The 13,254-nt window shown below is 33.6% G+C and overlaps 1 protein-coding gene across 2 annotated transcripts; it reads right to left on the reverse strand.

Annotated features, from left to right (window-relative positions):
• Positions 1-2,347: 2,347 nt before the first annotated feature.
• LOC127725699 (baculoviral IAP repeat-containing protein 7-A-like) lies at positions 2,348-13,019 on the reverse strand. 2 transcript variants are annotated; one of them, XM_052232875.1, is made up of 5 exons: positions 12,967-13,019; positions 11,712-12,237; positions 10,375-10,620; positions 3,225-3,332; positions 2,348-2,804 (listed from the first exon to the last, which is right to left on the reverse strand). In XM_052232875.1, the coding sequence occupies exons 2-5, from the start codon at positions 12,220-12,222 to the stop codon at positions 2,593-2,595; spliced, it is 1,077 nt and encodes a 358-aa protein (XP_052088835.1). In that variant the 5' UTR covers positions 12,223-12,237; positions 12,967-13,019; the 3' UTR covers positions 2,348-2,592. The 2 variants fall into 2 exon arrangements, with proteins under 2 accessions (XP_052088835.1, XP_052088836.1); XM_052232876.1 differs by having other exon boundaries at positions 11,712-11,866; positions 12,967-13,009.
• Positions 13,020-13,254: the final 235 nt, after the last annotated feature.

The raw sequence follows: 13,254 nt of genomic DNA on the forward strand, positions 1-13,254 counted from the left end.
AACCAATGCATGGATATATACTAAATCAGTTATGATTTTTCGACTCTGTACAAGACACTACCACACAATCTTATCAAACAGAAGTTCTCTTATTTAATTAAATTGTCCTTTGAAAAATTTGTAATGAAGAAGGGACATATGCTAGATATACTTACTGGAACTGTGATGAGATGATAAAAGCTTTAAATTTTCTCATTGACAGCATCTATGTATACGTTTCGGCAATAAAGTTTATCAACATGTTGTAGGTATTCCTATTGGCACCAATTACGCCCCTTAAATAGCAGATCGACTTGTTCCTTTACTGTTAAGAAGCACAATTCATGGCCAAAATCAGTAAAGATCCGTTTAAATCACATTTAATTGATGAATTTAAAAACACTTACCGTTACCTTCATGATATTTTTGCTTTAAATGATCAAGAATTTTCCAATTTTACTGCGGAAACTTACCCAAAGGAACTAACTGACTTTAAATAAATCTAATATAGACAGCAATATTTACCCTTTTCTAGATTTGAATATTGGATATCCCGATTCGCTAATTTTCCCTTTTTAGACGGTGGCGTTCCTTTAGCCTCTTCTTACGGGGGTGTATATTTCACAACTTGTTCGCTATTCCCGTGTCTGTAGTCGCGTTTTAGATTTCAATGTACGTAATTTATGTATAACTGTTTTAAAGTCATGTAGCCGCGTTTTAGATTTCAATAAACGTAATTTATAAATAACCGTTGAGTCATGTATAGTCGCGTTTTAGATTTCAATGAACGCAATTTAAGTCTGGGATTTTCGTTACCACAAATTAATTAAAACCGTTACCAATTTTTTTCATAGATACAAAGATTTGGTTGGGAAGTTTGGCTGTACATGTAGAGTTCTTATCAAAAACGGGATATCACATCCTAATATGTACAATCCTATCGATATTGTTTACGTATAATTTGTCATTGCACAAGGTCATACGTTTTTCATACTGTTTATGGCCTCTTTACATTAAATCCGTTGGATGTGTACTGATTGATACTTTATTCTGGGAGAACATGATTTATCTATTAGTTGTAATTGGCTTTATACTAGCTTTCAGTAACTGTGAGTATTCTTATTTCGGTGCTTTTTGTCTACTGTTTTTATATTATTATAGTTGTTTGTATGCTTCGTAACGATCTTTTGAGTTAAGCCAATTGCTACTGATTTTTACAGTTTGTTCTAATGTGCTGTTACACCACTGTCCCTGTTATGGGGAGGATTGAGCGCTCAAAACCATGTTTAACCCCGTCACATTCTTTATGTGCCTGTCCAAAGCCAGGCGCATTGTAGTTCAGTGGTTGTGGCTGGTTCATTTCAGTCATAATTATTTTTTGTAAATTGTTTTGTTATAAAGTTACACACAGTAGGCCGTTAGTTTTCTTGTTTGAATTGTTTCACATTTTTCATGTTGGAGCCTTTTATAGCCGACTATACGGTATTGGTTTTTTTTCATTTTCATTGTTGAAGGCCGAACGGTTGTCTATAATTGCTTACATTCACTTCATTTGAAATCTTGTGTGTAATTGTCTCATTGGCAATCATACCACATCCCCTTATTTTTATATAAGTTCTGTATGCACGTTTTTTACATTCATTATGAACCCATAAAGTATAGTCGACAAACAATGTTTCATTCAGTGATAGTTGATCCCAAGCTAATAAATTTTCGGTTTGGTTGTCAAATTAACTGGAATATGATTAACAATCAACACAGAATCATGGAGGAAGTGAAAAATATGTGAATGTAATACAGCGATGTTATTTTTTTTATATTTTCCACGCGTTTCCATTTGTAAATCAATCTTTGCCAGAACAGTTGTTCAATTATTTGGTGTATTAAATTGTTCTATCAGAATCAATTAAAATATAGTTATTGAACAAGCAAATCGGTATATATCATCCCTCGCACTTACGCTGTGCGATTGCCGAAGTTCTAACGAGAGTTCTCATGGTTAAGGTCACTGCATACGGAAACGCTATCGGCGCCGCGAATTAGAGTACGGGAAGACAATAATTTAACAGCAGTACACTTCTGAAGATTTTATTAAGATAAAGGATTTACACATGCTTTATAGTTAAACTTAGCCATTCGAGTATTTAAAACATATTCAACTTTCTTTAAATTTGAAGTTCTTATGACTTTAAAAACTGTTATGACAAAGTTTTATTAACGAGTGGGGAGGCATGGAAAAAAATAAAATAAACACCCTAACACCGGCTTGAGCGGAATTCTTTGCAAAAATAATTTGGATAGACTTTGTAAGGCGTAACACTGACAAATCAGGCCGGGTCAAAAAGAACATACTGGAAAGTAGTACATATTTAAAACAAAATAGTTCTGTTTTATGTATATAATCTAATTTTGGATGTAACACGTCTTCTGATTGGCTGAAAGTGTTTTGTCTATCAGCTCATAGACATAATTTTGTCATGTGACCGTGACGTCATCAACGTTTTTATCATGATTTACGTCTTTTTAGAATTACATTATAAGGAAAGACTGTTACATGTAACTGAAATTAATGAAAAAAGTGTAGACTATATATATAACAATTATAAAACAATTCTAAGGAAAGAAAAGCTGTAGTTTCCCCCTGATGGCTGTCCTACAAACAGGACAGTCTGATAGCTTATCACCGCACTCCTTACAACAACACACATGTTTACATGGATAAAAAATAACTTCTAACGCACTTTGATAGCAAACTTTACACAAATAACGCTCGTTCTGATCTTCCACATTGGTTCTACCAGCTGCCTGTTGTGGATTTACTTCATCTATAACAGAAAAAATTTATTCAAAATATGTGGGAATAATAATGCAAGATTAGCCTGATTTAAAAAATTTAACTTTGAAATACAGAAACAATTTAATGTTGTTTAAGTTGTTAAAGATAATGACACTGACGTGAGGCAATTATGATAGTAATTCTTATAATAACACCCTTTTACAAAATGATTTCAAAATTATTCTATATTTTCTACTATACTTTTCACCTTTTTCATATTTATATATCTATTGCAAAGTTTATTTATGTTTTGACCAATAAGAGGTTGCTTGTTTCTGAATCATCTGAGTTATATTTTAATGTGATGATTTATCGGTTTAAACATTGTTTAAACTAATGACATGTTTATATTGCATCAGCAAATATCAAGTAGAAAATAGAAATATATGCAAAATAAAACAATACTTACTTGTTTCTGTTGCACTGCTGGCTACATTAGGGGCAGATATAGGACCTTGCCTTTGCCTAAACTGGTCTAGTTGATTTACAAATTCCCCGTACTCCTCTGGATGTTCAACTGAAAGACAATATATGTATATCTATAGCTTCTGGCGACATTTAAATAAGGAGCCTGATAATCAGTGGTTGCTTTGGTGGCTATATGGAACGCCTCAGCTGTCTTATGTGGAACTCTGAAATTACTTTATGTTGTTTTATTATTACTTGATGATATTTTGTCTTTACTTAATATGGTTTTGACATTACGTAATGATGTTTTGATATAACTCAATATGGAATACTCATTACTTAAAGATATTTCGATATGGTTTCGTATTGACTTGATATAGTTTTGTCATTACTCAATATGGTTTTGTCATTACTCGATGTGGTTTCACCATTATTTAATGTGGTTGTGTCATGAGTCAATGTGGTTTTAACATTACTTGATGTGAATGTGACTTAAAGTTATGTAGTTGTTTCATTACATGATGTGGTTTTGTTATTTCGTAATGATGATTCGCCTATTCTTTATATGGTTATAACATTACGTAATGATATTTCAAAATTTGACGATTTTACACTACATGATGTGTTTGTTTCATTATTTGATGTGGTCCTGTCATTCTTTGATGAGGTAAAACCACGTGACCAATTCGGAAAAAAATATGTTCTATTTTTAAACAGATTTCAATATATCATTTATTTAACGTGCTTTGGATGGGTATCGCTATCCATTGAGTTAAAGTTCAAATTAAAGTTCGAGTGGTTGTTCAGAGTTATTAAGCATGAAAAAGGTAACCGGCAGACAATAATAAGAAAAAAAAGTATAAAAAAGTTTACAGTATGTTTTACATAATTGGGATATCCCCAAACCACTTTGTCTTGTTGTTTTTATCCTAAGTTCTCAAACGGAAGCAGTATTTTTGTAATAAATTTGTAAAATATTCCACGGAACCCTATGTCTCGCCTGATATTGCTGCTGTAAGTGTAAAGGCGTTATGTTGATCGGCTGTACATTTATCTATACATTTATCGGTAAAAACAAAATTAAAATAAATGTTTTTCTGTAGATGCTTTTTCGTGAAATTGATGAATAACTCCTATTCTCCTATACAAGTTTTAAAACACTTCATGGAGGTTTACAAATTTATCATTTCAAAACAGTTTAATTCGGTTTTATTTAACTAAAACAAAACTGTATGGTTTTCAATAATAAGCAAAACCCATACCCTATAGTAAGCTATAAAAGGTCCCGAAATGAAAAATGTAAAAAACTAGAAACCTAACGATCTATAGATAGATAGATAGATAGATAGATAGATAGATAGATACTTTATTCTCTAAAAACTAATTACAAGTTTACAGAGAAACATACAATATAAATACAGATACAATAGTTGAGGTAAACAAATACAGTATGATATTCTAAAAGTAAAAAATTATAATGGCATACGTGTTTAGTAACATGTATAATGAAAGGTTAAACTCAATAGAAATAAAAAAAAATGGAGATGGAGACGCCGACGCCACTATCGACGACGAAATATAGGTTTGTTGGGTCTCACTGCCGCTACATTGATGTCGCAGGCTCGACACAAATCAAACGACTTGAACTTTAATGTTAACAAATGAAGCACTTCAAATCAACTCACACTAAAGTTACAGGGAAACGGGGGGAGGGGGCTCGGACTTAGCGACAAAGCATCAATACTATAAAATAAGAATTCTCCGATTTTTTTTTAGCGTAAATGATCATTTGAACTTATACAAATATCAATCTTTTATTTGTAATCAATTGAATTCCCTGATCTACCTCGCACTAATTGAAAAATAAACTTTTTGGAATATCTGTTTCACATGTGACGACGGACATGTTCCAGTGGTCGTAACCATAATACCGTCATCTTTTTCTTGAATGTGAACTACCAAACAAAACCAAATCACTGGGTTTGTACTTTCTCGAATAACACGACGGGTGCCTTTCTAGAGCATCCGAGATCACCCCGATTGATTTATATTACCCAGTCATAGTCAGCCAAATGAAACTGTTTTGTATGCCACCGCAACTGAAAGTTGGGGGGGGGGGGGCATATTGTTTTACCCCTGTCCGTCCGTCCGTCCGTCTGTCCGTCCCATTATGGGTATATAGTTATTCCGCATAACTCCTCCTACAGTTTGAATCCTAGGAAGTTTTCTCTTTACTGTATGTTTGTACATATATGGAAGGTGTGCACGTGGTCAGGGTTTAATGTTTATTAATATTTGCTCTTTTTGGAGATAGTTAAACTTTGTAATTTTTTGGGAAATTTACTTGCATAAGAAGAGCGTTTCCAGATAACTCCTCCTACAGTTTGAATGCTAGGAAGTTTTCGCTCTGCTGGCTTTTTGTACATATATTGAAGGTGTGCATGTGGTCAGGGTTTTTATTTTTATTATCTTTTGCTCTTTTGGGAGATAATTGAACCTTTTTCTTTTGTCATTTTTTGGGTATAAGCGGTTAAATGAGTTGAGTGCGGGGCATCACTTTGTCTAGTTTACATTTTTTTCTCGTGTTGTGCTGTTACACAAGTGTAACAGTCCGAAGTAAGGTTAGGATTTAGCGCTCACATACATGTTAAACTCCGCCACGTGCACTTTCTTTATGTTCCTGCCCCAAGTCAGGAGCACGAAGTTCAATTCAATTGTTGTCGTTGTATAAATGTGTGTCATTTTTTTTTGTAGATTATTTAAATATAAATAAGACCGTTTGTTTTTTCGTTTGATTTTTTTCACATGGTGCATGGTGGCCTTTTATAGCTGACTATATGGTGTTTTGAAGGCTGTACGGTTGCCTATATATGATTTCTTACATCCATTGCATCAAACTCTGGTGGATAGTTGTCTCATTGTCAATCACACCACATCTAACTTTATTTCAACTTCTATGTTGCGTTTTGTACACTGTAACATTGTTTATCTTTTGTACGCATACCCCGAAGCCCTCTTTTCGGAATCCCGAGCAAAAGTCCTTGTTCCGCGATAGAAAATTTAATTACGAACTCATATTAGATAGCACGAATTTCACTGACTCAAAATCTTAATTAATCTAAATAAGACTTAAATTCGAATCTTACTCAAACTCAAAAAGTGACTCAAATTTAATGGTGTAACTAGAACTCTACCTTTAAATGTGACTCAAACTTGAAGTCCAACTCGAAACTCAATGCTAACTAAAACTTTAATGCTAATAATGACTTGAATTCGGAATCGGAGACTAACTCAAAGTTCTACTCAAACAGTAACCCTAACTTTAATTTGAACTCTAATTCGATGGATGGCCACACTCATCCAAGGCACATACAACATGGAAATCTATCTAAAAATAGAACAGGATTTTTTCCGAATTGGTCACGTGATTTTACCTCATCAAGTAATGGGATAACCACATCAAAGAATGACAGGACCACATCAAATAATGAAACAAACACATCATGTAGTGTAAAATCGTCAAATTTTGAAACATCATTACGTAATGTTAAAACCATATAAAGAATAGGCAAATCATCATTACAAAATACCAAACCACATCATGTAATGAAACAACTACATAAAGTTAAGTCACATTCACATCAAGTAATGTTAAAACCACATTGACTCATGACACAACCACATTAAATAATGGTGAAACCACATCGAGTAATGACAAAACCATATTGAGTAATGACAAAACTATATCAAGTCAATACGAAACCATATCGTGTAATATCGAAATATCATTAAGTAATGACTATTCCATATTGAGTTATATCAAAACATCATTACGTAATGTCAAAACCATATTAAGTAAAGACAAAATATCATCAAGTAATAATAAAACAACATAAAGTAATATCAGAGTTCCACATAAGACAGTTGAGGCGTTCCATAGTATGAGCTATCCGACATTTTGTTTTTTCATATATTGTTGTAGTATAAATGAGGCTGTTGGTTTTCTCTTTTGAATCGTTTCACATCTTCATCATTTTCATTCAGGATTCTTACATAGCTAACTATACGGTATGGGGCATGTTAAAGGCCTTACGGTGATATTTAATTGCTCGGATCGTTGTCCTTTTGGTCTTTAAAGATAGTTGTCTCAATGGCAATCATACATCTTCTTAACATTATAAATTCAACATCCTCACGTATACTAAAAGGCGTTACCAAACCATCATATATAAATACTAAAATCCTTTACCAAACCATCATATATAAATACTAAAATCCTTTACCAAACCATCATATATAAATACTAAAAGACAATTAAATTATCCATATATTGTACTGTTTACGATAAAATCCATTTTAGTTTATCTGGCACAAAAATATCCTGTGGGAACTGATCTCCTCACTTGGCGTCCATCAAACGACAATAACCCTTTCCTTGGTTTAATAGCAGTAAACTTCAGGTTTAATTTTATTCTATTTCCGTTATTATCAAAATAATCTTAATTGTTGTAATATGTTTACAGTAGTTTCTGTCATAGAAGTCTGCAACAAATTGGGAAACATGATGGATCCAATATTGATATAGTGTCCCGTTCAAAATCTACGAAACGATAGTGAATGTGCTTGTGGTGAATGTATCAAAAAGAGCTTAGGGAATTAAGGAACCTGTATTCGCATTGAATTTTCATTGTAAATATCAAAAAGGGTGAAAATAAAAATATGTTTCTCTAACATCGAACATAATCCGCTGTCAACTTTCAGACACCATTAAATTTCTTCATAACGACACACTGAAAAAAAACCCGTGCCTTATGATTTTTATGTCGTTGTGGGGCTATCGCGTTGACATATAACCTATATTAGCCCGGAAAAAGAAAAAGGAAACAAGCATTCTGAGAGTATTGCGTAGCAATACATAGTCCCCTACAGGGTAAAAATTCATTATACTGGAACAAAAAGCTAACTTGTTCTATAACTTGAATGTCATGGTGTAAACAAAAAGAAAATATCAAGTCAATATCTTCAAGCATGACTAAAAACAGTGTGGAAAACTGATTAAATGAGTGAATTTTTCAAGTCCAAGGACCATAACTCTGCACAAAATTATCAGACCGAAACAAAATTTCAAACTTGATCTGTATAACTTGTCATGATAAAACTATATACCAATTATCAATCAATATCTTCAAGCATGATGAAAAAAAGTGTGGAAAACACTTTAACATTAGATATGATTAATAGTTCTCTAACGTTAGATATGATGTAATACAGTGTATATCTATTTTCAAATTATAATCAAATATAATTAATAGTTCCAAATATTTTTTCTTTTATTTGTCACAAACTAATATAGATTTGTAACTTATCTATAAAATGTTAAAAAAATTTATCTACACAATGTAATGTAATATATACATTAATAAAAATAGATTATTATCTAATTAAAGGATTTCACTTCATAATTTTTTTTATATATATATAGCATTCAGAAAATTAGTTTATACAAAATAACAAACAAACCTGCCAAAAAATTCTTCAAATAATTTTCCAAAGAATGTCTTTTAAAAAATGAGGTATCTCCCTTTGTACAGAAATATGGTTTAACATAGTACTCTAACATTAGAAATGGTCCATAACTCTGGACTGAATCATCAGACCGGAACAAAATTCGAACTTGATCTATAACTTGTCATGGCAAAACTATATACTAAATAGCAAATCAATATCTTCAAGAACGAAGAAAAAAAGTGTGGAAAACTGATTTGCCGGACTGACGGATGGACAGACGGACAGACGGACAGATTGCAAACCTAAAGTCCCCTTCGACTTCGTCGGTAGGGGACTAATAAATGCGAGCTAGTATGTAAACGGAAAAAACTGAAAGCAATGTAAATATGATGCTTCACAATAATTTTTTAAGTAAGTAATTTCTACGACTCTGGGTTAAATCATCGTTAGAAGAAAATTAAGTTTGATTTAAATCCGAAGAGCAAGTTAACTAACAATTCCGAGGAAAGGGGGATCAAAGAGCCATACAAAATATATGGAAACATCCGGAGAATACTATTATAAAGACTACCAAACTATTTCGAAAAAGTCGGGAAAACGAAAATCCGGAAAACACAGTCACAGGGACTACCGGACTATATGGAAACATCCAGAAAACACAATCACAAAGACTAACTGACTATCTGGAAACATCCGCAAAACACAATCACAGAGACTACCGGACTATATGGAAACATCCGGAAAACACAATCACAGGGACTACGTAACTATCTAGAAACAACCGGAAAACACAATCACAGAGACTACCTAACTATCTGGAAACATCCGAAAAACACAATCACAGAGACTACCTGACTATCTGGAAGCATCCGGAAAACACAATCACAGAGACTTCCTAACTACCAAAAAACATCCAGAAAACACAACACAGAGACTAACTGACTATCTAGAAACATCTGCAAAACACAATCACAGAGACTACCTAACTATCAAGAAACATCCGGAAAACACAATCACAGAGACTACCTAGCTATCAGGAAACATCCGGAAAACACAGTCACAGAGCCTATCTTAATATCTGGAAACAGCAGGAAAACACTCTCACAATCACAGTGACTACTAGTATCTGGAAACATCCCGAAAACCGGCTGTAATATTCTTGACTTGATAAAGTTTTTGTCTGAGACATATGTTGTTGAACAGGTTTTAAGGCGCTAAACCTTCAACATAATATTACAATAAAATACGTAAGAAGCGTTGGACATAAACTCCCTTTTTTCATTTTTGGTGTTAATATTTTCATTAAGGTTTATTTACCATTAAGTATATTTCACTTTACTTGTTCTTGCTCAAACTATAAATACAGTCTTGTGGTGGCAATAGTTTGCCGCCCCATTTCTATATTTTCACTGCTACTGCTACTGCTGATTTTTTTGATATGGTATTAAGACATACAAATTAGTTCAAAGGAGTAAAACATTGTAGGTTGAACACTTTACTATTATAAAAATAATGACATGGTTTGTACAATAATAATGTATATTAATAACATATGAGATTGCTCTGGCGTCTGACGGTCCTTTTTATGACTTGCTTGGGGCTGTGGTCCAAAGCAGTCTCGGACTAGTTCGTAATATACTAACTTTCATTGTCTTCAATGTATTGTCTGTACCCACTTATCTCATCATCAGAGTAACCGTTTGACAAGGCTATTCCACTAATAGTTCTTTGAAGATGGCGCCCAATTTCTTCGTGAGATGATGGATCGTGTTCTACGACAAATAGACAAAGAGGAAACCATTTCATATGTTCTGCCCACACTTCATCTGTTTCTCCCCAGTGTCTCAACATTCCTCCACAATAGAAACATTTGACAGAGTCGCCTTGACCTATAATAAAAAAAACCCCAATCTTTTATTAAGTTTCAATGATTCATTCTTCCCGTAGAGAGTTCAAAAACAAGTTTACAGATTAATGTGGTAGAACGAAAAAAATAATTGTTCAAACTAATTTAACACCAAGTTCTTTTTTTTACCTTGCTGTCAGGTGAGGCAATTAAAGCTGATTGTCGAAGACGCTTCATAGGGTTAGTTAAAGGTTGAAGAACAGCAATACACATGCAGTTATTTTGGTAATATTCATGTGGTTCAATGTTCATATACTAGTATAAAACAGTTGAAATCACACAACTTATAAGTCATAATTATCTTAAAATACACATAGTGATAAATTATTTTAAACTAGATATCATTGAGATGGGAGCCATCTCTGTGGGCCCCGTGTGAATAATGTGTGGTAAAAATTTGTATCTTTATCATTGGACATGGGGTTGTCAACTGAAACCAAAGTTTTTTTACCTTGACCTTTGATCTAGGAAATTGTACATAAATTATGACACACCCTCTGGTGTTGGTTTATATACATGTCAAGTATAAATTTTGAAATCATAACGGTTCTCAAGATAAAGAGCGGACACGATCTTTACCATAGGACATGGGGTTGTCAACTAAAACCAAAGTTTTTGACCTTGACCTTTGACCTAGGAAGTTGTACATACATTATGACACACCCTCTGGTGTTGGTTAATATACATGTCAAGTATAAACTTTGAAATCATAACGTTCTCAAGATATAGAGCGGACACGATCTTTACCATAGGACATGGGGTTGTCAACTAAAACCAAAGTTTATGACCTTGACCTTTGACCTAGGAAGTTGTACATACATTATGACACACCCTCTGGTAATGGTTAATATACATGTCAAGTATAAACTTTGAAATCATAACGGTTCTCTAGATATAGAGCGGACATAATTTGTTACGAACGGACGGACGGACGGACAGACTGATCACTATAGGGCGTCCGCCATTTGACGGGGCCCTAATTATTTAAGTATCAAAGCTAATGTAAATAATAAGCTCATTGACAACCATACTACGTCTCCTTATTTTTAGTCTATATACATCCAACTATTTTACCAAGGTAGAAAAATCCTGCATCTGCCAGTTCACCAGGGGTTGGTCTTCTTTCTCTGTTAATAGGCCAGTTGTGAAAAGACTCGAATCTCATCTGCCTTTCTTGATACTCTCTGTGGCGGGGGCCGTGGTGGTGACGATTGGTACTATCTAACCTCCTAAAAGAAAGAGGAAAATTGCCGGCATGTGCAGGATCATTTACATAAGGACATTGCGGACCATGCTTTCTATGTTCCTCCTGGATATCATCTCCTAGTTCCCATTTCTTCAGAATTATTTTGCAAAAGTCGCACTGAACCCTGTCATCATTGCCATCACCAATGTAATAAAAGCCATTGGCTGCCAATTGGTTCTTATCCGCGTTGGCTGACTGTGGCCATCTACTGAAAGTTTCTAGGCGGTATCTCTCGTATCTCATATTGTCAATGCTCTGTTGTCCAGTGCCATGATCATGACCACAGTCGTGTGTATCGCCACCCCCATCAAGTGAGTCCGCACTTTCAAAAATCGTCATTTGGAAATTATATTCCTAAAACATTCAGCACAAGTCTATATCAAAGTTTAAACATTTTCACAAGTTATTATAGATTGCAATTTCGAACTGAAGAGCATAAAAATGCGGTCTGCCAAAATTGCACTCTATGTGGGTTTATGCATTATACATATACTTTTGTAAAAATACTACATCTCAAGTTTTCATAGGTTAATAAGCACATATATTTGCAACCATAGAGTAATTCTGTCCAATATAACCCTGTGGTCTACCACTGAAAGCGCACAACTAGAGATTCCAACAGTAATCAACATTTTCATAAGTTATATGTAAATAAGTATATATTTCGTTTTGGTTTTAAATAGACACTCCTTTGTCATGTTTGTTTACAGCTCTAAACCAGTAGCTCATCTTTACTTTGTATCAGGTTAAATGCATATGAATAAATGAGATGTAGGGTATACACTAGCCAGCACTGAATCAAACGACTGATTAAAACTATACAACATATTTGTTAACTTGTTAATCATAATGCAATATTAAAATAACTTTGTATTAGGATTTATAAGATGCAAGGAACTGGTTTCATCAGCAGGTACTTGAGGATTCGAACGATAACCTGAAATATCTACTATCACTAAATATAGAGGGATAGTTGATCTTGCCATGGATAGAAAACAAGTGCCTGTGATTTGTATGCACTATATATATGTCTGTGCGTGTGTAAATGCATGCAATGAAGATAGAATGCTTATGATTACATACCTATGATCGCAGGTGTAAATTGAACTTTTGAAATATTACTTCCTGGATCAGTAAATGTTCAACAAAAGGCGGTAAATATGATTTTAACGGATTGTTGTAAATATTTTTGTGTCATAATAATTTTTATACATGATTTCACAGCTGTAAATGTTTGCGTTCGTATGGTACTTTAGCCGTTTTGATAAGTTAAATGTATGAATTGTCTCTGTGTTTACTTTCTTGTCATCAAATTGTTGTATTTCTGCTTTGAATTTTATTCGAATTAAGTGCTTTGGAATATACCCCGTA

The sequence above is a fragment of the Mytilus californianus genome, unplaced genomic scaffold (genome assembly GCF_021869535.1).
Source record: "Mytilus californianus isolate M0D057914Y unplaced genomic scaffold, xbMytCali1.0.p SCAF_15, whole genome shotgun sequence".
Classification (NCBI taxonomy): domain Eukaryota; kingdom Metazoa; phylum Mollusca; class Bivalvia; order Mytilida; family Mytilidae; genus Mytilus; species Mytilus californianus.

What these genes read in the sequence shown, in the direction of transcription:
- LOC127725699 (XM_052232875.1), bottom strand. Translation starts at nt 12,222, where the DNA reads ATGACGATTTTTGAAAGTGCGGACTCACTTGATGGGGGTGGCGATACA. An exon ending in TGCAGGATTTTTCTACCTTG is followed by an intron (nt 10,621 to 11,711) that starts GTAAAATAGTTG and finishes TTTTTATTATAG; the next exon opens with GTCAAGGCGACTCTGTCAAA. An exon ending in CAGCAGTGCAACAGAAACAA is followed by an intron (nt 2,805 to 3,224) that starts GTAAGTATTGTT and finishes TTTCTGTTATAG; the next exon opens with ATGAAGTAAATCCACAACAG.